The sequence below is a fragment of the Mauremys reevesii genome, linkage group 21 (genome assembly GCF_016161935.1).
Source record: "Mauremys reevesii isolate NIE-2019 linkage group 21, ASM1616193v1, whole genome shotgun sequence".
In the NCBI taxonomy this organism is placed as follows: domain Eukaryota; kingdom Metazoa; phylum Chordata; order Testudines; family Geoemydidae; genus Mauremys; species Mauremys reevesii.
Window position 1 is genome coordinate 9,733,228 of NC_052643.1, and position 26,304 is coordinate 9,759,531.

The 26,304-nt window shown below is 41.9% G+C and overlaps 1 protein-coding gene across 10 annotated transcripts in view; it reads right to left on the reverse strand.

Moving 5' to 3' along the window:
- KIF1B (kinesin family member 1B) overlaps positions 1–26,304 on the reverse strand; it is a 135,184-nt gene that overhangs the window by 27,023 nt on the left and 81,857 nt on the right. For 7 of the 10 annotated variants that reach the window (XM_039508951.1, XM_039508953.1, XM_039508950.1 and 4 more), the window contains 13 exons: positions 21,658–21,751; positions 20,441–20,589; positions 19,709–19,887; positions 18,638–18,775; positions 17,561–17,809; positions 11,436–11,554; positions 8,850–8,935; positions 8,568–8,697; positions 7,161–7,323; positions 6,307–6,397; positions 5,492–5,610; positions 4,585–4,640; positions 544–652 (listed from right to left, as the gene is read on the reverse strand). In XM_039508951.1, coding sequence (XP_039364885.1) covers positions 544–652; positions 4,585–4,640; positions 5,492–5,610; positions 6,307–6,397; positions 7,161–7,323; positions 8,568–8,697; positions 8,850–8,935; positions 11,436–11,554; positions 17,561–17,809; positions 18,638–18,775; positions 19,709–19,887; positions 20,441–20,589; positions 21,658–21,751 — 1,682 coding nt within the window. The remainder of the gene's footprint in view (positions 1–543; positions 653–4,584; positions 4,641–5,491; positions 5,611–6,306; positions 6,398–7,160; positions 7,324–8,567; positions 8,698–8,849; positions 8,936–11,435; positions 11,555–17,560; positions 17,810–18,637; positions 18,776–19,708; positions 19,888–20,440; positions 20,590–21,657; positions 21,752–26,304) is intronic. The other 3 variants (XM_039508954.1, XM_039508955.1, XM_039508956.1) reach the window with 1 other exon arrangement.

Sequence of the window (26,304 nt, forward strand, 5' to 3'; positions counted from 1 at the left end):
CAGGCGATGGGGGATGGATCACTTGATTACCTGTTCTGTTCATTCCCTCTGGGGCACCTGGCATTGGCCCCTGTTGGAAGACATGATACCAGGCTAGTCTGACCTGGTATGGCAGTTCTTATGTTTTGTTGGACTGACCTCTGGAGACTGAACTCTTTAGTTAACAAGAGACCAGGTATCACATGATCTGCAGCCATGCAAGCTCCCCCTGCTCACTGCTCTGCCAGCATACCCAGCCGCTGACCTGGAGGGATCAGGTCTAGGAGTGAGAAGGAAGGTCACTCTCCATACTTCAGTCTTTGGCCACTCTGATGAGACTGCGAACAATGGGGCCAACTAATGCCAGTTGTGTTGCTGATATCTACTCACTGGGAACAGGATTGGGACCACTTCATTCCACACAAAACCAGGCATCTTACAGATGGGAATAGCCAAACATCATAAACCTGGGCTGATCTAAACCAATGACCTAAAGATGAAGGAATTCACTCCTTCCAGCCGTTTACCCTCTTTATACAAAAGAAAGATAAAAGTTGAACTCACTCTCCTGTTGGCTCCAGCTCGCTGATCTCAAACCAGACAAGGAGGTCGTATTTGCTCATGCTCTGGCCCAGGTTAGTTTTGCTCATAGTGTTTAGCTTTGTGGCTGGCACTTAAAAGAATTAAAAAAAAACTGTTCACAAAAACTGCACACAGGTAATGATATTACAGTACTTTGGTTCCACAATGTAATTTCAGTGCTGCTTATCACATGAAAGCAGTGTAATATTTCTACCTGTGTATGTGCAGGTAATATGGCAAAGACACCTGCCATCAAAAAGCCAGAAAGGAAACTTCAGTCACAGGCTTGTCTATGGAACCAAGGAGTCTCGTTTTAAATCCACAGTGCTCCCCCATCCAAGTAACTTTACAAACAGTTAGATGACTGGCTGGCAATTATGAAGCACTATTTGTTTGAGAGATTTCACTACTCCAACAAAAGAACTGAGAAAAGATTACTAAATCTCCTACATGTAAATACAAGAAAGGCTAATCCTTCCACCATCCCTCATACTGCTCAAATGGTCATGCACCAGACCCTGCAAGATAGGTGGTCATTACCTAGTGCAGTAAGGGACATGTTTTACATAATCTGCAGAGGCTGAAACAAACCTGATCCCATTAAGTCATTAGCACCATGAAGGAAAGGTGGGCATTTATGGCACTTTCCCTCAAACTACTGCATGGCAAAATGTTAGCACTTGACAGGTCACAAAGAAATAAATGGACTATAACTAGGAGAGTCTTGTGAAGACAGGCAATCTCTACAGATTCATATATGGGAAAATCCTATGCCGCCTCAAAGATCCATTTTTGGAACAAGCTAACCTAAAGTATAGTTTAGAATCATTCAAATATGGGAGGGAAGTCAGATGCTTCAGAGTGTTCTCAACACGACATCCTAACATGTAGGTCCTTTCTGACCTATACTGAGATCAGTTTTTAAAGAATTCCAATTAATGCATGCGTGGAATTCACAGGGGGGCTAGGTCTGTTCATATGTACTCCTGCATCAGTTCTGAGTCTCTGAATGAAAGGAGCAAGCAAAGATCCCAAGGATTCTTGCAGAAATTTAGGGTTGATGCACTTTCTAATGGACCTGTAGGTATTTTAGATGATTCTTGATGTTAGTGCCTTCACTTTACTGCAAACAGTAGTACACTCAGCTGGGATCGCTAACATACAGGATGTACATGTGCACATCAGGGGATTTAACAGGAGTTATTCCTGAGAAAAAGTCCTGGAAGCCTTGGCTCCCTATATTTCAGGATTACTGATGAATTAGTGCTTCAAGCTTTGCAGGGATACCTTAACTCATAAATAGAGAATGGACAAACAGTGCTTCTAGCAACTGGTAATCACAGAAAATGGACAGGTTCTAGCAATACTCCAGACTTCCCCTCTTTGAGGCCATGTCTACACAGCCCTGCAGTTCAAACTACATGGGTGCAAATTACAGTGCACACTAGTGTGCTGTGCTCTAACTATCCCATGTAGATACTGTGGATCTAAAAAGGTACCTCATTTGAATTAACTTGGTCCTATTTAAACAGGACTAAGGGCTTGTTTACACTGGAAACGCTACAGCTGCAGAGCTTCAGTGTAAATGCTACCTATACTGATGGAAGGAGTTCTCCCATCAGCATAGGTAATCCTTCTCCCTGAAAGGAAGTAGCTAGGTCAACAGAATTCTTTCATCAATCTAGTGCTGTCTATTCCAGGGGTTAGACTGGCTTACCTATGCCACTCTGGGGTGTGGATTTTTCACATCTCTGAGTGACATTGCTGGGTCAATCAAACTTTTTAGCGTAGACTAGGCCTCAGTTACCACCAAGACACCTTTTATTTTGCACCCATAGCGTCCGCATGGGTGAGTTACAGTGCGGCACACTAGTGCACCCTGTAATTCACCTGGCTGTAGTCTGAACTGCAGGGCTATGTAGATAAGACCTAAGTTTACACAATTTCTTCCTACCATTTCCACTACCTCCACTTTGCCTCCCTATTCTGTTCTTGGGAGTGGACAAGGTACTTATGAGGGTTCTGTTCCACTCCACCCTAAATACAGGAGTGTGTTCAATTCTGCAACTTTCTCCCCATTCCCTTGGTTTTAATGTTTAGTTTTTTAAATTAACACAGTCAGTGTTTTCTGTAGCCTCACAAGGCCCCATCCTGCCATTTATTGAAGATGAGCCTTAGTTTAGTGTTCCTTAGGTTCTCCCATTCCTGCCTCAGCCTCTCTTCACTTTTATAATATCTCAATTACAACCCACTGATAAGAGACAAAAATCCTGCTTTACAGGTGGCACTTAGTCAGCGGAAGTGCCTGTGTATGCACGTGAGATAGGTAATCTCTCTTTCAGAAGATGAGATTTGAGTTCCGTCTACTCCTTGTTCAGATAACTGTAAATAGTTAACACAAAGGCGCAGACAGACTTCACTACAAGAATGAAAGAGGTACACAGCAGGCTAAGACTATCATGCTAAGTAGTGAGCTCCAGTGACATCACTTGCTCTCCCTCATTCATACCTTAAGTAGCTGACATCACCCTCTTACACCCCCACCATACCACCAAAACAACAGCTGCAGCTGTGCTCATAGCATCCATGAGCTCATGACAGCTGGACTCAGAGCTGTTGATGCTAGTCAGGAGGAAGGTCAGGGACACAAACCACTGAAGTCTGAACTAAGCAGAAGAATTCAGCTGCACCAGAAAAGAAAACCCAACACACTAAGTCAGGTTTGAAAGTTCATGTGCAGGCCTGTTCTAAACATTTTCATGGGCTGGGTCAGCAAGATACACATTTGGTCTACTTCACCCCAAACAGCTGGCTTTTGCCCAGGGGGGGAGCGGGGAGAGAGAGGGAGAGAGAGAGAGAGAGAAATGAAGCCAGATAACAGATAAGCAGGAAGGATCATTTTAACAGAACCTCAAAAGAAAATGCCCTCTACCCCTCAGTTTTATAAAACTTACTACATAATACTTTGCACCTTGCATCTAATGATCTCAAAGCACTTTACAAAGGGCAAGGGGTAAATATTCCTATTTTACACATGGGACAACTGAAGCTAAGCAAAGTTAGGTGACAAAGTCACAATAAATCAGCAGCAGAGCTAGGATTGGCACACAAATTCAGATTCCTCATACTCTGCTCCAGACACTAGATGTTTCTTATTCTAAATGCTTCATCACTCCACAACGACCACAGAATCCAAGGTAGTTTCTGGTACTCAGCACCACAGGGTAAAGGTGTGGACATACTGTTTTGGGGTCCAGATTAGGGGTTATTTCTACATCTACCATAAATCAAATTTGACTACTAACCATCTCTTTTGGGAACCCGCTCGCTTTGACAGCTGGGAACAGGCAGAAAAAGAAAAGGTGGCAGCTGGTCAGCCCCATCCTGGAATGCAGCCACAGCCGAGGATGCAAGCACATTGGCGTGCTCAGACACTGTGTTCAGCACATGCACATTTACATAGCCAGACATGAGATACCTAATCAACTCAATTTTTCTCTCATGGTCTGAAAAGGGAATGGAGAACAAAAATGGGAGTGGTGGAGATAAGCAGGTGATTGGAACAAGGGAAAGGAGATAAAAGGACAGGGGGGGGAAAAAGAAGAAGAGTTCAACATGCACAGTTAAATTAAAGAAAATTGAGGGATCATTTCAGCAAGGTTGGCTTAGTACATGAAAATGGAAGCAACGTTAGAAAAAGCAGAGCAGAGTGATTTATGGATAAGCAAATCCTTGCTTCAGTAACCACACTGAGGAGAGTGGCTGCACAGCCAGATTGAGCGTTATGTGCTGGACACTTCATAGATGCAACTCTCTCCCCGCGACTGCCCTGACAACACTTTTGCTTTGAGATGGAGGTTGAACACCTGGGAAGGAACACCGCCAGCAAGGATGTTCCAGTGCCCTTTGCATTGTTCATTCATGTTATTTCTCGATTTCAGATGACTACAGCTCTGAATATTTCACACCCTAGTTCTACGTGATGAGTTTACAGACACATACCCAGAAAATGTTTGTTCTCACCTGGCTTTGAGAGTGGCATGGGAGGTGGAAAGAATCGTCGGGATGGCTGAGGAGGGCTGCAGAGAAAGGGGAGCAGTTACTTCTGGTGTTTCCCACCTGTTTCTCACCCAGGGATCTCTGAGCACTCTACAAAAAAAATAGTGAGCCTCACAACCCTATGAGGCAGGTACATACAACCTCCACTCTACAAAGAAGGTAACAAGCACAGACGTGCCCAATCATACATGGGACATGTCTTGAACATATATAACCCAGGATTCCTTGCTCTGCTCCTATTAACACACACTTACCCCTTTTTCCATTCCAGCTCAATTTTGCACATCTTTAAGCAAAGATGGATTACCTTTTAATATTTCCCTAGTCTCCGCTCAAGCGAAAACAGGACGAGAGAGGCAGTTCCTGAAAAGGTCTTTATGCAGGGATACAAACCTCTGCTGATTTTTCCCTTTAACACCAGCATGTGGTTCCTCTTTGCAGCTACTGTTTCCAGCAATCCAAGCCAAACCCAGGAATCCATGCATCATCCTTTCCCCTCACACCGTAGAGCAAGAGGACTAGGAAACCTTTCCCTGACTCAGAACATTTAAGGTGCTCAGCAGCCTTGGCAGGTGTGCTTCTAGAAGTCATAAGGAGTTTGAAGCAAGTTTTGTTTTGCACAGGGTTCTTTTGGCTTTAAATACGTATTTTTATCAACTATGGGGCACCCATTATCCTGTCACTTGTCTAGTATTAGAATTTGCTTAGGACACACTTGGCACTAATGCTAAGTAGCAAGACTTCAATGTGAGGCATGGAATTCAGGAAGCAAAGGGATGAGGTAATGTGGTGTCTATTTCCCATGCAGGATTTCTTCCTTCTGCTGAGTAGTATGAGGGGGAAGGACACTTACTTCTGAACTAGTCAATACCTGTTGAGATCCTGCCCCTGCAGATGGAGAGGGTGCTGCTGGTAGTGCCCAAAGACTTCAAACACAATCGGCTTAGTTTTGATGTACTCCACAAAAGATTCTGTCACTTCCACAGCGATCTAGCAAAAAAAGGTAAGGAAAGAGTCAGGGCAGAGATAAAATGAAAACCGCATGTCTGCCAAGATTAGAATCCAGGGTTCTACATTTCTTATCCAGTGGCTGATAGCTTGACTGGAGCCAATCACAGCAAAGGGAGACACATACCTTACTTTGTTTCAGGTGTTAAGGTTGTCAATTAACAGTTACAGGAGAAAAATCCCCTGACCTAAACACTTGTCAGTTAAGAAAAGTAGGAAGCTATTTGTCACAAGACAGTTACACAACTTGTAAGACTACACACTATCAATTTGGAAGCCTGAACATGGCTTTTCCATTTACACTGTCTATTCCCTGTAATGCAAACTCTAGAGCTGTTTTTATTGCACTTCCCAATATTCTGATGGGTGAAATGGAAGCACAAGGAATTCAGAACCAAGAGAAGGGAAAAGAGTCACATAGCCTCTACACACACTTGCTTAAATGCTCTGTAATTTACTCATAGGCATTATGTGCTACACAAAGGATTATATCACTCATGTGATCATGCCCCCTCTATTGTTTATTCATCTGTACCCCCCGCCCCTTTCCTGCACATGCCTCGCTGAGGAGGCTGACAGGAAGGCTACAAGCATTGCCCAGCATTGAAATCAGCCTAAACAGCACTGTATTATGGACACTCGCTCACGCTTCATACAAGATCACTAAGCTTCACTTACATTCTGGACATGGTAAAACCCGAGAGGACTCCCCCGGCCATGGTTTTTGAGAGGTTCAGTAGAGAAAGCTTCATCGTGTCTATGTAAAAAGCTAAAACCAAAACAGATCAGATTAGTGAAAACTGCTCAGCTATCAGCTCTACCCCTTAGAGAAATCTGCACATCTCTGCTCTTTTGGCCACCTTTTAGGCCTCAACCAATCTTATTTAGGCAGGTTTATTCTAGAAAACTTTGGGGCTCTTACTGTTTTATTGTTTGTATGTTTGCTACCTCCCCTTCTAATCCTTATTCTTTGGAATCTAAATGGGGACAGAACTCTCATTTGAGAGCTGCTGAATTTGCCCTAATTCCAGACCATTTGATTCAAGCTGGGTGTATGCATGGAATGGTTTTAATTTTAAAAAGTTATACACTGGTATCATTATCTGGTGCTTAAATGCCCATTGATTTGGACCCTATAAATGTAATAAATATTAACCAATTTATTGGGTATTATGACTTTACACTTCTATAGCACTTTTCATTAGAGGACCTCAAAGACTCTTCAACAAAACACCTTGGGATGCCTAAGGCAAGAGGCATTGGATGGGTGGCTTTTAAAGGCTGATTCTTATCCCCTTTCTACAAAGCTTTACTCCCCGATGCCACATTAAACACAAAGCAGATGTTTGTTCAGGGCACGTGATCCGGTATCAGGTTACACAGATTTCTGACTCCCTTCCCACAAGACACTGCCACACTGACTCCTAAAAATCACTCCAGTTTTGTCTCCATTTGCCCAGTATCTATCAACAGTTACTCCTCTTCACTGCAGAGGTCTTCCCCACCCTGTACTACCAAGGAGAGATTCTTACTTGAACTGACAGAAGATATCTGCATATTCTGGGAGGATGCCACTGGCCTGCAGCACTGTCACACGGAAGGTGAACACACTACCCAGTTTCAGGTGGTCGCCAACCTCCTCGGTAAACCCTTCCATCACCATCTTCCCATCCAACAAAGTGCCTGACTTCAGGTCTTAAAGAGACACAAAGACCTCCCGTGAAATATTCAGATTTACAACATCTACAGATACTTGACCCAGCAAAGGTGGGATTTAATCCCCCACTCTCAAACACCTGCTCTCCAGTAGTTTATCTACAAGAGAATTTTTCAAAGCCTTAACTCACAAAATACATGCAGCTTCACTAATGGTAGCACTGATAAAAGCAGTAGGGTAGTCAAGGCTCAAGTGTTGTTCCAAAAAATGTCTAACACACTCAGAGCAGGGTTAGGTGACAGTGGTAAAAGTGCCTGGGTTCTTCTGAACCCTGTCTACACTACAGTCATCACCAAGGCTACCACTTACCAAGCTGCACCTGAAAAATTAATGATAAAAAAATCCTGGTGTAGACAAGACACAGTGATCTCAACAAAGTGCAGAGTTCACTAGTAGCACAATGTGGGGACAGTGCAGGTTTAACAGAGTTCTCTTCTCACCCAAGGTGGGGATACTAGAGTTGCAAGAGAGGGGACCACAGTAATTACCAGTTAGATATTAGCATAAATAAAGAGGCAGGTGTGACGGAGCAGGGAGCAAGGCAGATTTGACCTGGGAATGTTGCCTGGGAGTTACATTGGGGATGAGAAGAAAGCTACCTGAGCTGTAACCTGAGCCAGGAGGGGGGTTGGGAGAAGTGGCACCTTCTGCCCGGGAGACTGATCAAAGGAGAGGAGGAGCAGAGGGGAGAGGGGAGAAAGCTGCTGGGGGAATTTTTAGTTTCAGTTTGGTCTGGGTGGTGCAACACAGGGAACCCCAAGCTGGGGTCTAGCCTCCCTGAACCCCCCAGAAGGACTTGATTGAGGGGTCCTGGTTGTGCCTACAAGCTCTGCTGTAGACTGTGTTCCTATTGTCCAATAAACCTTCCGTTTTACTGGCTGGCTGAGTCACGGTGAATCCTAGGAAGAGTGGTGTAGGGCCCTGACTCCCCAACACTCCGTAACAGCAGGCAACTTCTGAAACCTTCTAGTGGATTGACAATGATCAAAAACTCTGAACAGCTGCAACCTAAAAGCTTCTTCTGTGTGCTACATCGGAGTTAATATTTTGTAAATCAAAACTCTCACAAGGAAACAGTCACCATTATGTACCCCTGGCACTCTAAGGACAATATTCCTTCACCTGTTGCACACTTTCGAATAAGGCCCAAAGCCCCTTTTCATAAAGATTCAGAATAGCCCCATATTTGTTCCCTCAAGTCCCAGAAGATGTGCCCACTTACCCAGGTCGCTCATTCTGTTAATTTCTTCTGGGGGAGTGATAACCTCTGAACTCTGACCTTGCCCTTCCACAATTCTCAGTTCTTCTAGTGACAGTCCAGAACGAGTCATTGCAACTGAAGAAAAGTCAGTCTGAGGAACACAAGACAGGGGCTGCAGATGAGAGCCCTGCAACTTCCGATTTGCCTTCTGTACTTTTTAACCCACCCTAACCGTTCTGTATCTAGAACAAGACATTGTCCCCTCCCATCACAAACCTCTCCAACCCAATTAATGTTTCTTACCTTATTAAAGTATTCATCATCAAAAGAAATTTTAGCTGTGCCAGATTGCCGAATGCCAGATCCATAATCTGGAGCTTCTTCGTCCGCTAGAAAGGCAAAGAAAATAGACTATTGGAAACTAATTCAAATGGCAAGAGTGACTCAATAGGATACTAGTCTCCCAAGTGCTGGAGTTTGAGAATTCATGGGTTAAAACTTTATATCCGTATTTACCGTTTAATTGCTTGTTTCTAAATAGATTACATTCAAAACGAATGGGCAAAAGTGTATAACATGATGAGTGAAAAAGACCAACAATCAGAGATGAGAACTTCTTAGAGATTTTTCCAACTAGAAACGTGAAACATTAAATATAACCCTAACCAGGACGGACTCATGGCTTGATTAGCAGAGAACAGGTTTTCAATTCCTGTCTCCAAACTAGTTCCAATGCAACCACTGACCTGTGTCACACCTCAAGATCATTATCTATAGGGGATTTTTGCTACACAGTGAAGAATAATGAAGGTAGTTTACAGCCATTTTAAAATTTCTTTACCGTATTCATCTAGATAGTCATGCCGAGTTCACTAGAGGTAATAGCTTTAAAACCCTTTCCTGACATGACACAGTGTACATTAATGACAGTATGGCCATGACAAAACACCCAATACAAGAAGAAGCTTTACAGAAAGGGGTTAAAAAAAATCAAACCTAAGGCTTTTTATAGCGAGTTTAGTAATTCTGAACATTGCCAGTTTAGTCAGCAATCCCTACGACCATCAAGGTTTATGGTCTTTCAAGAAATGATAAACAGCCAGATTTACAGTCCTGAAAACTAAAATCCTCAACCCACAGCATGAGCACCGACAATGGCACAGCTGCAATGTGCCATATTGATCCAGAGGAACTCTCAAAGCAAGTGACTACTTCAGTCTCTATAGCCCATTCAGCCCAGTCTCTGCTGAGACTGCCAGTAAGAGAGGAGGGGTGCCCAAATAGTGCGGAGGTATTTTCTAACAGGAGACATACACTTACAGAAGTGATCCCAAAATTAAGAATGCCATCTTGAAATATCACTTTGACTAAATAAAGCCATGACATATTTCAAAGATGTTGCAAAATCAATTTGTAATAGCCATAGTTTGCTCTTTCATATCATCCATTTGACTGTAGGTATTAAAGTGTCAATGCTAAGGGAAGCAAACCAGGCTAGAAGTAAACCTTTTGAATGTATTCAAATGTTTCATCTGTCATTTGAGCCTTAGCCAGAGTGAATCCCTCAGCCTCAGTGTCTGAGACTTCATCACATGTTCCCATGGAGAATAAGACCTACAGGGTTGTTTTCCAATACAAGAGACAATGGTTGGAAGTTAGCCATTGCTAGAAAGGGCAGATAAATTACAAGAAGTATCTGAGCTCTCACCAGGATGAATGGTGCATGGTCAAATACCAGGGACAAACCTTGACTAGTTCATTTCAGTGTGGAAAACACAGGACAAAATGCCGTCAACTGGTTGGCAGATCCAAGAGCTAGTTAAAGGAAATTTATTACCTCCTCCTTTCTCAAATATCAGCAAAGAGAAGGGTCATCTTAGCTAGATAATCTCCCCCCCCCCTTAAATCAAGTTTTCCCCGGAAAGAAATAGGGATTTTTTTGTTCTTACCCAGCAGCCCCAAGTAGTCAAACCAACACGGTCCCATGCAAAATTGAACAGAGTGAGGCTAATGTGTAGTTCTCTACAATACCTGCTATAAGGGTAAGGGAAACCACCCTAGGAGGGAGAGAGAAAAACCCTCAGCCACTATACAAGGACAGAGGTTCACTCTTTTCTTTGGATGCTGAGGGACTCTGATCTAGCCTATGAATAACTGAGGAATCAATGCTAACTCTACTCCTTCCCCAATCCCTAGAGGTGCCTGTATCCATAGAGAGGAGAATATGATATGAAGATGGTAGAGCACTTTGTAAGTGAGTTATAAAGACAGGAAAGACTGAAAAGTCAGGATGAATATATGGTATGTAATGAAGTAAAGGTTTCATGGGTGTTTATTTGAGACAAGCACATGAGACTCAAGATGTCAGAGCTACAAGCAAGTTCTGTGGGTCATCCAAAAATAGTGCCATTCAAGCCTTTATACTCTCACACGCAGTCACATGCACCATCACGTTTATGCCATATTGTAGAGGAAAGACATCTTTTAAAAAGTGTTTTGAAATATGTATTCCCCACAATCTCTACACCTTGGGTTGTCTTAGTTACCACATACAAATCTCAGTGGTAGACAGTGAACATTTCAAAACCTCTAAAAAAAAGAGACGATACATTTTCTGCAAATTAACTGGTCAAATTAGCTAGGTCGGCCTTGGCCAAATGCTTTGTATCACTGGAAAAAATGCAACCCCAGTTTTCTAATGTGCCAGAGTAAATGTCCTGGGAGGCTTGCAATTACCAGACCTTAAAGCTGGTCCAGAACTGAATGCAGCAAAAAAGTGAACATTTTGAAACCAGCCCCTCCCCTACACCCCTTTTTTTTTTTTTAAATACAGCTGTTCAAAAAACACTCAAAGGCTTGAGCTGCAAGAGCATGCCCAGAGTATCTTACCTGCTATTGCTTGCACTGCCACACGCAGAAATCCTCGAACTTCCCCCTTCTCACTGACAACTGCCACTCTGTGGATAAGGGGCACTGGGTATAGAAGATTGCTCAGGTATACGAATGCCCTGGTAATAGGAGTGAAAAAACAAACATCAGACCACCACTTGTAGAGAGAACTTTGTATTTGATTGGCTGACAGGACACAAACACCTTCATACAGCCTAGTGTCTGCAGTTCTGCTATAACACATTATCTTGTACTGTGTACTTCTATTTTCACACTGCCCTTACAGAGCTCCTGTAGTATTTCCAAGCTAAATTGTGTGAAAACACAGACACTTTAAACCAGAGCTGGCTGGAGCCAACAGGCCTACATTAGTGAGTTATAAAGTATATAGAGGAGACATTTAAGATGGTTGGCTTATGAAAGATGACTTTTGATGCAATATAGTTGTAAACAGCATTGTTAGAAAGACATTAAAAACTCAAGAGGCTCTACTGCATACAAAGCATCATTAGGAACTTTACATCCTGTGATTGTAGTTTAAAGATAATTAGAGATGACAAATTAAAAGGAAAGTGACTGTTCAGCAATCTAACAAATGTTTAACTTGAATATATACAAGCATTTTAAACAGATTTTTGACTAAGCATTTTCTCTCCTCTATGCATATTTTATAATACACTGTATATGTGAAGTAATTATCAAAATTCCCCAATGAATTACAAGCCATCTTTCAGGCTTCTAAGAAGATCAGTTACTGAGTCTTGGGGGAGCTACAATATTCTCTACAAATAGCTTAGAATGTATTAGATTTCCCACTCCCATGTAACAAACCACCATGAAATTCTAGAGCAACAGTCCAAAACACTGCAGCTTACAGAGTGAATGCAGCATTTTGGGCCAGTACTGGAAAATATTACAAAACTTATTAGAACTGAAAATTTTAACACCAAGTGGGGGTGTGTGTCTTATTTTGGATTAGTAGTTTGACCAATTTATTGTTCACAACTTTCACATTATACTTAAACAAAATATGCTTTATACTTTCACACTTCGTCAGACGCATGTGGTGGAAATTTCCAGAGGCAGGTATACATATGCAGGCAAGCTGCCTCTGGAAATTTCCACCACATGTGTCTGACGAAGTGGGTATTCACCCACGAAAGCTTATGCTCCAGTACATCTATTAGTCTACAAGGTGCCACAGGACTCTGTCGCTTTTTACAGATTCAGACTAACATGTCTACCCCTCTGATACTTTATACTTTCAGTTACATTAGAAAGCTCATTTTTTTCTTTTAAATGGCAGAACTTAAAATTGTAAAGGGCTCTTAAAATGGCAAGTTGAAGTGTGGAAAGAGTACCCCCAATCAAAGTAAATATCTAAATGCAGAGAAGCCTAAACGATCAGTCCATGGATAGTTCTCAACAAGGAAGGCAGGATAAGGGATTTTAATGATCTGAGAAAGATAGTATTATGAGATGTTTCAGAATTCAGTGGAAGAATGCAGGGAGGGTATGTAATACCACCAGCTACAATTTTCTTATAATTCATTAACTAGAAGTCTACATGACAACTGTTTCATTCAGATGGTTCTAGCTGAGCTGACAGTGAGTTATACTACAGCACGGACCACGTGTTTAGCTGGATTTCCTTTCACACACTCAGTTTTTCCCTTGGCCTTTATATCCAGTACAATTAAAAATAAAGCTTAAATCATTTATTATTCTGGGTGTACAGGGTGAGCAATATGCATCCCTGCTGCCTCTGACCAGTACCCTCAGATGTACATGGTATTCACCAGACACAGGAAAACAGATGAAAACAGAGAGGTGAACTCAGTGCCTTATGACCCATAGTCAAGAAACCAAGTTAGAGAAAATAAGAGGCCATTCCTCCCTGGACCTCACCTCCTCAATATAAGGGTTTTTTTGAAATGAGGAAGGGGTAGGCATTTGTCAATTACAAACTAAAAAGACTAAAATAATTCTGCCAAAATAAAGCGATGACAAAATGCAGTACAGAAGAGAAAGATTAATAAAGCTGTAAGAGCAAAAAAAAAAAAAAAAGAGACATGAAGAGAAATCTACAACAACCACAACTCAGCACATGAATAAATAAAATTAGGATCTACTTCCTTTTCAGTCTGCTCCAAAGTGAGGTAAACACTGATAAACAGGGCCCTACCAAACGTGCCAGCCATTTTGGTCAATTTCATGGTTTTAGGATTTTTTTTTAAATCATACGTTTAATTATTTCAACTACTTAAATCTGAAATTTCACAGTGTTGTAATTTTAAGGGTCCTGACCAAAAAGGAGTTGGGGGAGTGGGGTCACAAGGTTATTGTAGGGAGGGTGTGGTACTGCTACCCTTACTTCTGTGCTACTGCTGGTGGCGGTGCTGCCTTCAGAGCTGGGCAGCTGGAGAGCGGCAGCTGCTGGCCAGAAGCCCACCTCTGAAGGCAGGGCTGCTGCCAGCAGCAGCACAGAAGGATGGCATGGTATGGGATTGCCACCCTTCCTTCTCTGCTGCCGCCTGCAGAGCAGGGCCCTCAGTCAGCAGCCTTCAGAGCTGGGTGCCCGGACAACAGCCGCTGCTCCCTGGCCGCCCAGCTCTGAATGCAGTGCATGAGTAAGGGTGGCAGTATTTTGACGCCCCCCAAAATAACCTTGCAACTCCCTTTTGGGTCAGGACTCCCAGTTGAGAAACCTGGTCTCCCCCCTGAAATCTGCATAGTATAGGGTAAAAGTACACAAAAGACCAGATTTCAGGACGGGTGGGGGGCAGGGAAGGGGAGACCAGGTTTCATGGCCCATGACGCGTTTTCATGGCCATGAATTTGGTAGGGCCCTACTGATAAAACAGGATGAGGAGGGGAGATTAAAACTTAAGTCAGGAAAAGAAGTTGTTTACAAAATAATGTTGACTTTAAACCCAAGGTAGTGCTAATTTTAAGGAAAAGAAGCCAAAAGAAAACACTAATGAACTCAAATACTTTATACTAACTGGACCAGGGTAGGAGTTCAGGGAGGTATAACATTACCATCAGCACCAATAATACACACAGTTTAAAAAAAAACATTAAGTCCACGGAAAATAGACACATACACACCCCATTCTTCTCTCTCCACCAGGCAGGAATCTAGCTAGCCTCATATCTGTGTGTATATACAGAAATAAAGTGTCTCAACCAGTCTCTACAAAAGGCCTTTCTCCTCTAAAGCTAGGGCTACCAAAATATTCTATCCCAAGATGGCAAATGAAAATATATTTCCACACGTGACCCAGATTTTGAAGTTATGATCCAACAGATATGATATCAAATGCATTCAGCTTTAGATGGTCAGCTGCAATTTGAGAGTCACCTTGAGAAAATGACAACCCCAGAGGACAAAAAAATATGGTTTTTGTCTTCCACTTCCTTCTATCCAGTTACCAGCTGTGGGTAATTGTTTTAAAATCAGGGAAATAAATTTATGTATACAAAAAATCTTTTAGGGTTCCCATCTGGTGTAGGAAATGCTGGATTCTGTGTGGCATGGACAGCAATGGCACATTGCCTGCTGTGGCTGTAAAGAGAAAAGTTGTCTTTATCCAGCAATACCACCTTCCTCCCCGTGTTACACCACAGGAGTATGCCAAGCTGGGAGTGGATGCAAGGTTAAGGTTATCTTTCACCTTTCCCTCACACATTGGAGAATTGTTCCACCCTCCCACAATCATCCCCATCTTCAAGTATCTCCCTGCACTTTAGCCCAGCAGACTGAAAGAGGGGGAACTGTATTAGCAGAAAGATTGGTGAGGTAAAATGGCATATTCACACAAAACTAGAAATGAAATTTTACAAACAGAAATTTTTACCAAAACATAAAAACAACAGAACTCAGAATGATCATGGAATTTCTCTCTTTAAATATACACAACATCAATTCAGGATTTGAAGAAAATACAGCATAACCCTCTTGCGCCACCCTCAAAATATACGAAATGTTTCGATATTTCACCCCATTAAGTATTCAGACTTAACATCCCAGCATGCCAGAAGAGATGGCTAAAGGGACCAGCTCTTTGAAAAAGAAAAAAAACTACAGTTCAGATAGAAGGCAGACAATGCACAGTATAAATACTGTAGTTTGATTTTAAGAAGGGCTGGGTAATTGCATGACTAAACCTCAGTATCTTAACTCTCCCTTTCAGGACATAAATTCATCACTGTTGAGGTCAGGAAGGAATGCTACTCTGTCCCACTGTGTCCCTTTTACACAGCAATGCACAGCTAATTAAGTGTACTATGGGGTTTTGTCTCAATCTGTATCAAGCAATCACCACTGCTGGAGACTATCTGCCTAGTTACTTGTCCGTATGCAAAGTTTACAAAACAGGATACATGCTTGAAAATACTAAGGAATGGAAATCAGTTGAACTATGGTGATATACAACCTCCAGCCATAGTCTAGTCAAAGAACAGCAGCAGGTTACTGCTGTTACAACCAGCATAAGGTTACACAAACTGATAAAACTAAATCTATAGCAGGGGGATAGCTTCAAATTCAATTGCAGTCAGAGGACAGATGGAAACTCATGAAACTATTAATTCAATTTCATTAAAATTCTGTATGATCAAAAGTGGAGTTATATAATAGAGGAAATGTATATAAGATCAGATTGACATATATATACATATATATATATATCCAGAGATGCAGAGATCTGGATTCTCTTTATATTTGGCATAGAGTGTAAGTTACCTAACTGCAAAGAAGCACAAGTGTTCTTTTCATACACAGCATTTGCTCAGCCTGTATATAGTGCTTCCTGTGGAGTCTGGACATTAGGACTGTGAAACAAAGATGAATAGTTCAACTTTTTCCCAAGCACTCCACAGACTGAATGAATATACACAATAGCATAATACACTCAGCATGCTGGCACTGTTGTGAAGCATGGTTCCTGCTAGTGCAAGCAGTTACTGCACATACAGGACAATTAACAAAACTCCACACCAAACTTGACAAATTTGTGTGTTAGATTAACCTGAAATAGTTGTGCTTTCAAACGTAACTTTCAGGTATTGAGTGGTAGGATAGAAAATTTCTCTGTTCCCTGAAAAATATTGTGCTTCCCTGCATCTTTAAGAACCAAAGTTTTTATTCTTCAGGACGGGGCTTTAAGAACTTGAGCTCCAAGCACAATTCCTATCACTTATGAGCTCTCTCTATAGCCTAAGCAAGTCACTCAAGAACCCTATCTCAATTTCCTCATCAGTAAAACTGGGCTAACCTGCTTACTGGATATTTCAGAGAAATTATTTGTGAACACTTTTTGTGATCAAAACACAAGTATCTGTGTAACATGCTGTACGTGGCTGTCTACATGAGAGTCTAAGATTCTCTAGAACATATCTAGACTACAAAAATAGTTGATGTTCTAAAAGCATGTCAGCTGCTTACCATGTTTTTAAACGCCACATAGCACATAGAGTAGACAGGGTTTAACACCTTTAAAACATGCAGAAAACTAGCTAACATGTTTTAAAGGTGTGAAACCCTGCCTACACAACATGGTATGTGGTATTTAAAAAACATGTTAAACAGTTAACTGAGATGTTTTAAAATTCCAACTACTTCCCCTAGTCCAGACAGGAACTTTGGGAAGAGCTATTTTTCAAACCAACTTTCCTCCCATTCTACCCCAGTCACAAAGAGGATGTTTAATAAATTCCCCTTTGGAAAACTTATTTGATTAGATTTTACAGTTTCCTTCGCCGGAATGCTCCTTTAGAGAACAGAAGAGTCAGAGCAATACTACCGTAAACTCTGCAAGTCGTTTACCTGGACATTATACTCAACACCCTAATTACTACAGGCAAGGGAAAAGAAATTGGCTTTATGTTGTGATGGGTAAAGCTTGTACTCTCAAGGACTCCTTGGGCCCTTTAATGTGGAAGACCTGCATTATAGTTTTTAAAACTGACAGACTGCCCGAGTAGATCTGACAGGTCTCATTTCTAGATATGGCTGCTTATGGATTGGCTTGATTAACGTTCTCCATTCTGAAAGGCAAAGTCTCTGAAGCCTATGGCAAGAGCTGGTCCCTTTTGGCTATTCTCACAGTAACCTCACCAACCTTCCCACTAAAATGAACCAAGGGGACCGGTCGTAAAACGGGTCGTGCCCATCATTGAAGAGGTCGGATCCCTCCTCGGTTCCAGCGTCGGAGCCAGTATCATCCACAAAGGCCTCATCATCAAAGTCTTCCATCTCATCCTGCTGCTCATCGGCCAGTTCGGTTATGTCGGAGTCAGCCGTGGAGAAAGTGGGGGAGGGCGTGCGGTCAGCAAGACGCTCATTCACGCAGCCATGGAAAATGGGGGAGCTAGATATCAGTTAACGGAACACTTTGATTAACACAGCGAGGGGAGAGACGAATACTTCATAACAGATCATACTGCTGCAGTCAGCACAGAGCCCACCATAACAGCAAGCAAAAGCTTTAGACTGTCTGCACTGGGATGAAAAGGGAGGAAGGGGATTGCTGACATAGTTAGGGAAAGACAGAATCCTTGGACTGAGCAAAAAGCAAAGGAACATGAAGACAAACAAGGCCAATCATGTATGGTTATTTACAGTGTTCTTATTAGCTCACTTAGCGTATCTATAATCTGTATGTCCATCACAAGGCACTTCTAAAATAAGGGAGTGGCTCAGCATCAGACACTATTAATGAATCTCTAAAGGTCTCCTCTCACTAGGTGTTTAATCCTTCCAGAAAAGGAAACAAAACTGCTTTCATGTCACAGCCACACAAAGCACTTAACTCTGGACCAGTTTTCCCTTGTTATTTCCATCAGTCTTCAGTCCCTCCCACAGCACTACTCCAATGACTTCAGACAACGCTTAACTAGTTACTCCAATCCCTTCCTTCTAGAAATAAAATCTTAAATACGATTAAGGGTGAATTCAAACACTTACAGATTTAACTTTTCAGAGGATATCAAGAAAGTGTTAGGCAGCATTTCCTGCTTCTTACCAGTGTTTTGGTGATGTACGATGATCAATAAGATCCGAAAGCTGGATCATCAATCCTGAGACCCCACACACATGGCTGATATGACTACATAGCCTAAAACTCTATTCAAAGTCACTGCTTTCTCCCAGCAACGAGTAGGTGAATGTGCCCGGAGATAGAATTGTCATCACGTACCTACCAACCAGTTTGAACCAATGGAATCGATCGTAGAAGGGGTCACTACCAGTCATTGTGCTCTCATTCTCATCCTGGGCATTGGACGCCATTTCTCCAGCCCTGTCATACATCTCCCGCATCAGCTCCAATCTCTGCCTACACAGCAAAAAGTCCCCCAAAAAATTAATGATGAGAAAAAGAAACTAAGAATTTGCTTCTACAGTATGATGAATGAGGACACTAGTACAGAGATGCTGTGATCATTTTTCTAAAGGAGCATGCATGCTACAGGGACAGAATAAAGTATCCTCAAACAGGCAACGGGAAGGGGGCGTCCACAGAGGTAAGGGGCCAGTTCATCTCTACTTTACTAATGCTCTAGCACAATGTTAGGAGTCACTGTGCTGTGGGAGATGCCATCTTTTGGAAGAAATGCAGAACACATGCCAATCAAGGTCAATAAATATCCCATGGCTCTTTTCGTAATAGGTTAAGCCCTGAGGGTCTGGTCAAATTCAAGCTTCAGTCATTACATTCTGCCTCCCCTAATTCCTCCTGCAGTTTCAACTAGGCACATTGTTTATTTTCTGCACTGAACCAATGTATTGTATTGGTGTGCACTATTGAACAGCTGTCACATTCCACTCAAAAAGTGGCTGCATTTCAGTACTTGGTGAAGTGATCCCACTATAGACCACAAGCGCACACAGGATTATTTAAGGTTTCAAAATCCTTGGATTATACTCTAGAAGTGCAAAAATAAATTGATGAAGAATCCATAGTCTCACAAACGAGTAGGAAACCTTGGCATATCTTGTGCATATTGCACAAGAATGATGAAAACCACCACCTCAGACTTGAGATTGTTAAAATTTGGGAAGTTTTTCTAAGGGCAGATTTCCATTACTGAGGTTTTACCTTTTAATTCTGTTTATGGGTGGTAGGGTTATGTGAAGCAAAAGAGAATAAATGAGTACCAGACAAGTGGAGGAAGTGTAAATATTAAGGCAGTGAGATGAACTGGGACAAGTCTAGAGAGACCCTAAGAAAAGGAAAAAAAAAACCTAGTAATTTTGAACTAGACCCTACTTGAGTTTCTCCAGGGACCAGTAATGTGTTGCTCCATTCTTCAGATCCTGGACTTCCACAGCCACTACTGTCCGAGGGAAAGGTCTGTTGTTCCGAGTCTTCTCTGTCTCATTGGGCAGCAGCTCAGGGGGCAGAGGGGAATAGAGCGTGTTGGTCAGCAGGACAAACTGAAACTGCACCTGAATAGAGAAAAACAAATATATTCATAGAAATCAAGCACAGGAGGGCTTCTATTTAACTCTAGTAGCAGGAACACTCCCCAAAAGCCTCATTAAAGTGAGACCAGGACCCACCTAAACAAAAGGAGGCAACCACTTGGATTTTTATCTCTGAGAACAGCACCAATTTTAAGTTCAAAACATTTAAGGAACAGCCTGGTAGTCTAACAGCAGCATATAATACTGCCATGTTGGGCATCTAGATCTAGCCTTCGCTTTTTGATAAGATGAATGACCCAACATGGAGTTAAGATGGAAAAGAAAAGGGATCTTATCTCTAACACAGGCTTAGAGGATAACTAGAATGGGGGCTGGGGAGACAATGTAGGGGAGCTGAAAGAAATACAAATTCAGTATGGAATCTGAATTATGGCAGTCAAGCCTCAAAGCACTTCACATACCAAAATAAGAACCAAGAGGTATGCTGGGTTAAAGGCAAGAAAAATAAGTATAATACATCGAAGCAGGATCAGTACACAGACATCTAGGAGTTTGGTGATCCGTACAATCATACCTTCTTCTTTAATTCCACGCTGATTGCATTGGCCTCTTTCAGATAGACTGCATTACCCCAGAGCTGATCCCTTAATGAAGTGAACTGGTGAAACTTCCATTTCCTGAATGCCCACTGGGCCAGTTCATATTCATGCTGAGTCCACGGCACTGAGGAAAGTAAGGAAACAGCTTAGTCAAATGCAATAGTTTTCCCTTCAACACACCCATTCAGAGGTTATTTACTTCTCTTCATTTTCTTGTAAAATTCTTAACATCGTCACTGAAAAGATAGCATGGAAAGGAGATAGGTTGTACTCATTGCTCAATGGGTAACTAGTTCTGATCTTCCACTCCAAGCACTGGAGGCTTAACCTGTAAAGCATCTGGAGTAGCTAGACCAAAACAAAAACTAAGCTCTGTTTACTTTATTTGCAGAAATCCAGAAGGCTAAAATGCTAATAAAGAGAAAGCAAAATATCCAGGGAGAAGACAGTTAAGCTCTACATCTGGTGAATCACTCCTCCCTTTCTGGGTGTTCTGTAGCACAGAGAGGAGTTAGCAGCATAAGATGCTCTCACTTACACTAGACCCAATCAGGAGTTCTTACACAAGGCAAGTCTACTCTACGGTGCTACACTAGCATGTCGCTTAGCATGTCTGGTGAAGACACGCTATGCCAATTGAAAGCGCTCTCCCATTGGCATAATTACTCCACCTCCGCGAGAGGCAGAAGCTATGTCAGTGGAAGAACATCTCTCGCCAACATCGCACTGGTGTGGACAGCGTTTAGGTCGATGTAACTTATGTCGCTCAAGAGATGTCTTTTTCACACCCCTGAGCAATGTAAGTTAGATTGACTTAAGCGGTAGTGTAGACCAGCCCACAGATTATTAGAGAATCCTAGCTCAAATACATGAATACTATCCAGCTCTGTGGACTGGCACCAGAATATGAAGCCCTCACCAACTGAAGCTCATTCCCATCCAATGGCTGTTGGGTGGCCTAAGTAAATTTGATGGTTCTGGTCCAGTTCCTTTGTTCAATGCTTGTTCAGAACCTGTTCTGTGGCTACAGAATTTCGGTCTATATGGCTGTCAAATTTGCTCTTTAAGAGGCCATCACTTTTTCACAAGTTCCAAAGTTGGTTTTCCATCTTATGGCAAATGTCTCTGTAGTACACCTTCCTTTGCATCAAAATTTGGAAACAGCCAGAATTGTTTCCAGTCTCAAACTCACCTTCCTCCTCTTCCTCTTCCTCTTCCGTCGTCTCAGCAGCTAGGGATCGCGTCTCAACCTGCTTCTGCAAGGCCTGCAGTTTACTCTCATAGTCCTGTGGGAAGACAGGAGATACCGTGTAGGAAAAAGACAGATGAAAGCGAAGAGGAGACAGCCAGAAAGGGACAAACACTTCAGGAGTGAGAGAGACAAGCGGAGAGGAGAAATGCACAAATATTTCCATTTAACTCTCAGAGATCAGACTCCTCCGAAACATAATTCAATAACATACTAGACATCTTTAGAACCTTTCCTTCTAGAAGAGTGGAAAGGAGAAACAGGACCGTCTGTGAGATATGCTGGTATGTCTGCCGTGTGTTTTCCTTATTATAAGACCCCCATACACGCAATGGCCATAGACTGTGGAGGGGTTTTTTTCCGGTGGGAAAGACCTCAAACTAGAATGTTAAGAAGGCATCTGTAAATTTGTAGGTATAATTTACCTAGTTTTGAAAGTACTTCTGGTGACAGTGCACATTTTGCATAAAGTGTGCAGGGCCAATGGATCCATGCCCCACTATTCCAACCCTCACACACCATAAAAGTCATTAAAATGGAAAACTCACTGCTGATACAAACTAAATACTGGAATAATGACCAAAGTAGGATTGTAAAACATGGAAAAGATGAACATTAGTGCTTAGAAATCCAGGTTAAGTGGCGTCAGATTAAAGTGTTTGTGAAACAGTTTTATGCAGTTAACATTTCTGCACTGTTCTCCAGATTATTTAGTTTGGCTACATAGGGATGGACTGGAGAGATGGTGTATCTTCATTTAACCAAAACCATAAAGAGTTAGATAGTCCATTGAGTTGTGTCTTTTGGTGCAATGGAATTAATTTTATGCTTTAAATGAAGTTCATTCCTTTATCAAGTTCTCACCACCTAGGGTGTGAGTGCAACACACCATTATGTATATTTAATTTCTCACAGGAAGAAAATAGTTATAGGTTGTTTATACAGATAAGACTGACTGCCTAGGCCAAAGCAGTTTTGGTTCTGAGCATACTATGGTCCCACTGATAAAGAAATGCAGGGTGTTCAATCATTTCATTTTGTGAGAAATGTAACTCATCATGTGAAGTGCAGGAATGGACCAGAGGTATTTTTCCTGTCTCTTAAGTGTTTGGAAAAGATTCAGAGCCATCCTAGTAGAAAACGTTTAGGATGTTGTATCTTGCAAAGGTAATTGCTTGGACAAAGTGAGAAAGTGTTCTGTCACCACCAACAGGTTCCTTCTCCCAGTGGGTGGAGAGAAGGAGAATGACAGAATAGGATAAACAATTTCTCTTGGAGCTCCCCTATGAGGAGCACTGGAAGTGAAAGTTGGTATATCCTGCTAATTTGCAGAGGACTCTGCAAAGGCGTAATCAATACATGAAAGGAAATACTGATATTCATGGAAATACAAAAACAAAACAAAAAACCCCAAAACAACAAGACAAACGGGCATTTACTCAAAAGTGCATCTCAGGCTCTAAGTCAGATGCCAACTTGGGTTCAGGAGAAGATAGAAGCTTAACAGAAAGAATATCACACACTTTTTAAAAATATACTGGCATCCTAGATGTCAATAAGAAAGTTACTAATTGTGAAAGGCTGACTACCTGAGTGTGGAGATGCATGTGAGAGAAAGGGTTTGGACCAGAGAATTTCATCCAGCCTAAGAGGTAGGGAAGATGCTATGGGCCAGATTTTCAAGAGTACTCTGCACCTTGTCACTCCCACTGCTCCCATTTTTGAATGTCTGTACGCTTACTTAGATGTCTAAATGGGTGTTTGCGGGATACTCTTAAAACTGGCCCCTCCGTAAAACTACCTAAAACTCACTTTGGTAATAAAGTTGCAGATATATCCAATTTAACATGGATCAGGAGAACTTTCCACTGCAGTGCCAAAGCCCTACTAGCCAGGGTGTTTCTTTTGAAATGATAAAATAAACATGCACCACACTGCTGGACAGAGTAAAAAGGATCTGTGTTGGGCTTGCAAAGTGAGAGGAAGATGATTACCTGTAAGTAATACTCAAAGACAATCTCATCTCTTGGAGGGAATTCTCATATTTTAGATTGCCTCCCCTTATGGTTTGATTTGTTTTATCAGTGAGATGATAGGCTCTTTCAGTAGCCAGCACTTGTAACATACAAGACCATGGAATCCCTTAACTAGTTAGTTCGCCATGTGTCTTATGTCCCTACACTTGCAATTTCTATCCCCACTAAATGTTCTGCCACTAGCTGTCATTAAAACAATACTCTCTTGAGAAGTCAAGGAAATCTGTGGACTGTAACTTCTGGATATTAATGGGTTTAGTTGTGACTGAGTCAGGTGGGTGCTTTGGGGAATGCAAAGGAGATAAAACTGCCGAGAGCCTTTGTCAAACCATCTTGTGCTCCACAAGTGGGCATTTCTCTTTTATCCATTTGTGGACACGTTTATTTTCCTTGAACATACACAGTTCAGCCCTACTGTACTAGATTGTCTTACGACAGGTGAGGGTTTGACACATACATATACACCTCTCTCACTTGTAAGGGTGTATATCCTTACTGAAGAAAATAGCTTTGGAGTGTTTTGTTTTTTAAAAAGTGAAGAAGCTTTGAAGAGTGTTTACTTTAGAAATGTGCAGTTATTACTACTTTCATTTCTAAATTGGTGTAGGTTTTGTAAAAGAGGAGGAAAGTGGTAAGAAATTGGGTGATTTATAGGAGCTTGGTCAATACATCTGCAGTGTTAAACCTGGTTTGAATGGATAGCTCTGCTTTGGAACCAACCAGACATTCTTGTTGGAGAAGCATACAGGAGATGAAGGGAAAACCTTTTCACAGTCAAAGATAAGTTCATTTTATGACCTCATAACAGGAAAGGTGGCAAAGGCAAAGCGGTCCCTTATCTAACTGAAAGCAGCAACACTATTAATGTTTTCAGCACTGGAACATACTTTCAACCTCACGCTGTACCAAAATGAGGATGATTAGGGGATTACACACCTCACTTTAACACCACATTATATACAGTATAAACACACACACACCTTAGCACTCACAGAATTTCAGTCTTATTGTGGGCCTGGGAGAAAAACAGGTGAGCAGAACCCAGACCAGTGTTTCATCAGAAGAAACAAATTTCACAGATTATGAGTTTGTTGGTTCCTCACATGACAAGCTCTTAATCCTTCTGCCTTCATCCTCCCTCCTCCAGCACTCTTGGCTCCCCACGATCCCCCAAAATAGTCTTTTTGGAAACTAAATCCCCATAAATCTCCTTGATGCTGAAGATCACTTATTGCCCAAGGTATGGTGATCCTTTATTTTTTAGTTGGTGGTACATGCCTTTCCCACAGCCATTAGCTTTGCACTTCAATCATCCCCTATTTCAAGATCTTCTAAGATTCCAGCACTTGTCTCATCTCTGCTCCAGATCTTAGAACTCACTTGCCTTTTTAAAGACACTTTCAAGCATATAAATGCAACATGAATTTAATCCTTAGGATTTTTATGTGGGGGATCAAGGGGCAAATACACATCAATACTTCAGAAAGTGCAGAGGGTGTTACTGGGTTCTTTGGAAGAATTTATGCAGATATTTAGGTTGCATTTCACACCTCTTTGCTAGTCCATGATCCAAAACCCTAGAATTCATTCTCTTTCCCTTAATGCATTTTTTCCAATGCCAGAGTCTGGAAACTTAATCCAAATTAACTAAACATGTGAATGATCTTTGAGTGTAGACAAGCCCCTAGTTAAACTAAACATCTAATGCACCCACACTATGTTGTGATCACATATCTTAAAGCAGGGTCACACCAGGTCAGTACTTTGATGGCAGAATGAAGGGGCATGCAGAAGCGGAAGGAATGAACTTTAGATTCCCAGCAGGTGGCACCGTTCCCACAAGGGAGGTGACTGTTGTCTTATTCTAAAGACATTGAAACAGAAGCCCTGACCACTTGAGGTCATTAAAGCCCCAGCCTCCCCTCCCACCCACCCCCACTTAAAAAAAAAAAAAAAGACTAAGGGCTTTTGTTTTTTGCATCCGGGCCACATTTCAACTCCTCGTTTTTCCTTGAACTTTCAGCTAAAGAAAATTCACTCATCCTAAACAGTAGTTGCTACGTTTCAGAGTAGCAGCTGTGTTAATCTGTATCTGCAAAAAGAACAGGTGTACTTGTGGCACCTTTGAGACTAACAAATTTATTTGAGCATAAGCTTTCGTGGGCTACAGCCCACTTCTTCGGATTCACTTCAAAAGTTCTCTCTTACTTAACTGGCCTCAGAGTTGGTAAGACAACTCCCACCTTTTCAGAGAGAGAAAGAGATCTCCTCACTATATGTTCCATTCTATGCATCAGAAGAAGTGGGCTGTAGCCCACGAAAACTTATGCTCAAATAAATTTGTTAGTCTAAGGTGCCACAAGTACTCCAGTAGCTGCTACATTCTCTCCACAAGGGGTTGCATTTCAGTGGGGGATGAAGGGATTCCTCTGTATAGTTGATAAATCTGTTTATTAATTAACTCTTTGGAATAAGAGCCATGGGTAGAACAGATTTTTTTAAAACATTTTGTCCCATGCTGAAGTTTGATTTCTGCTCTGAAAGGAAGGGATTC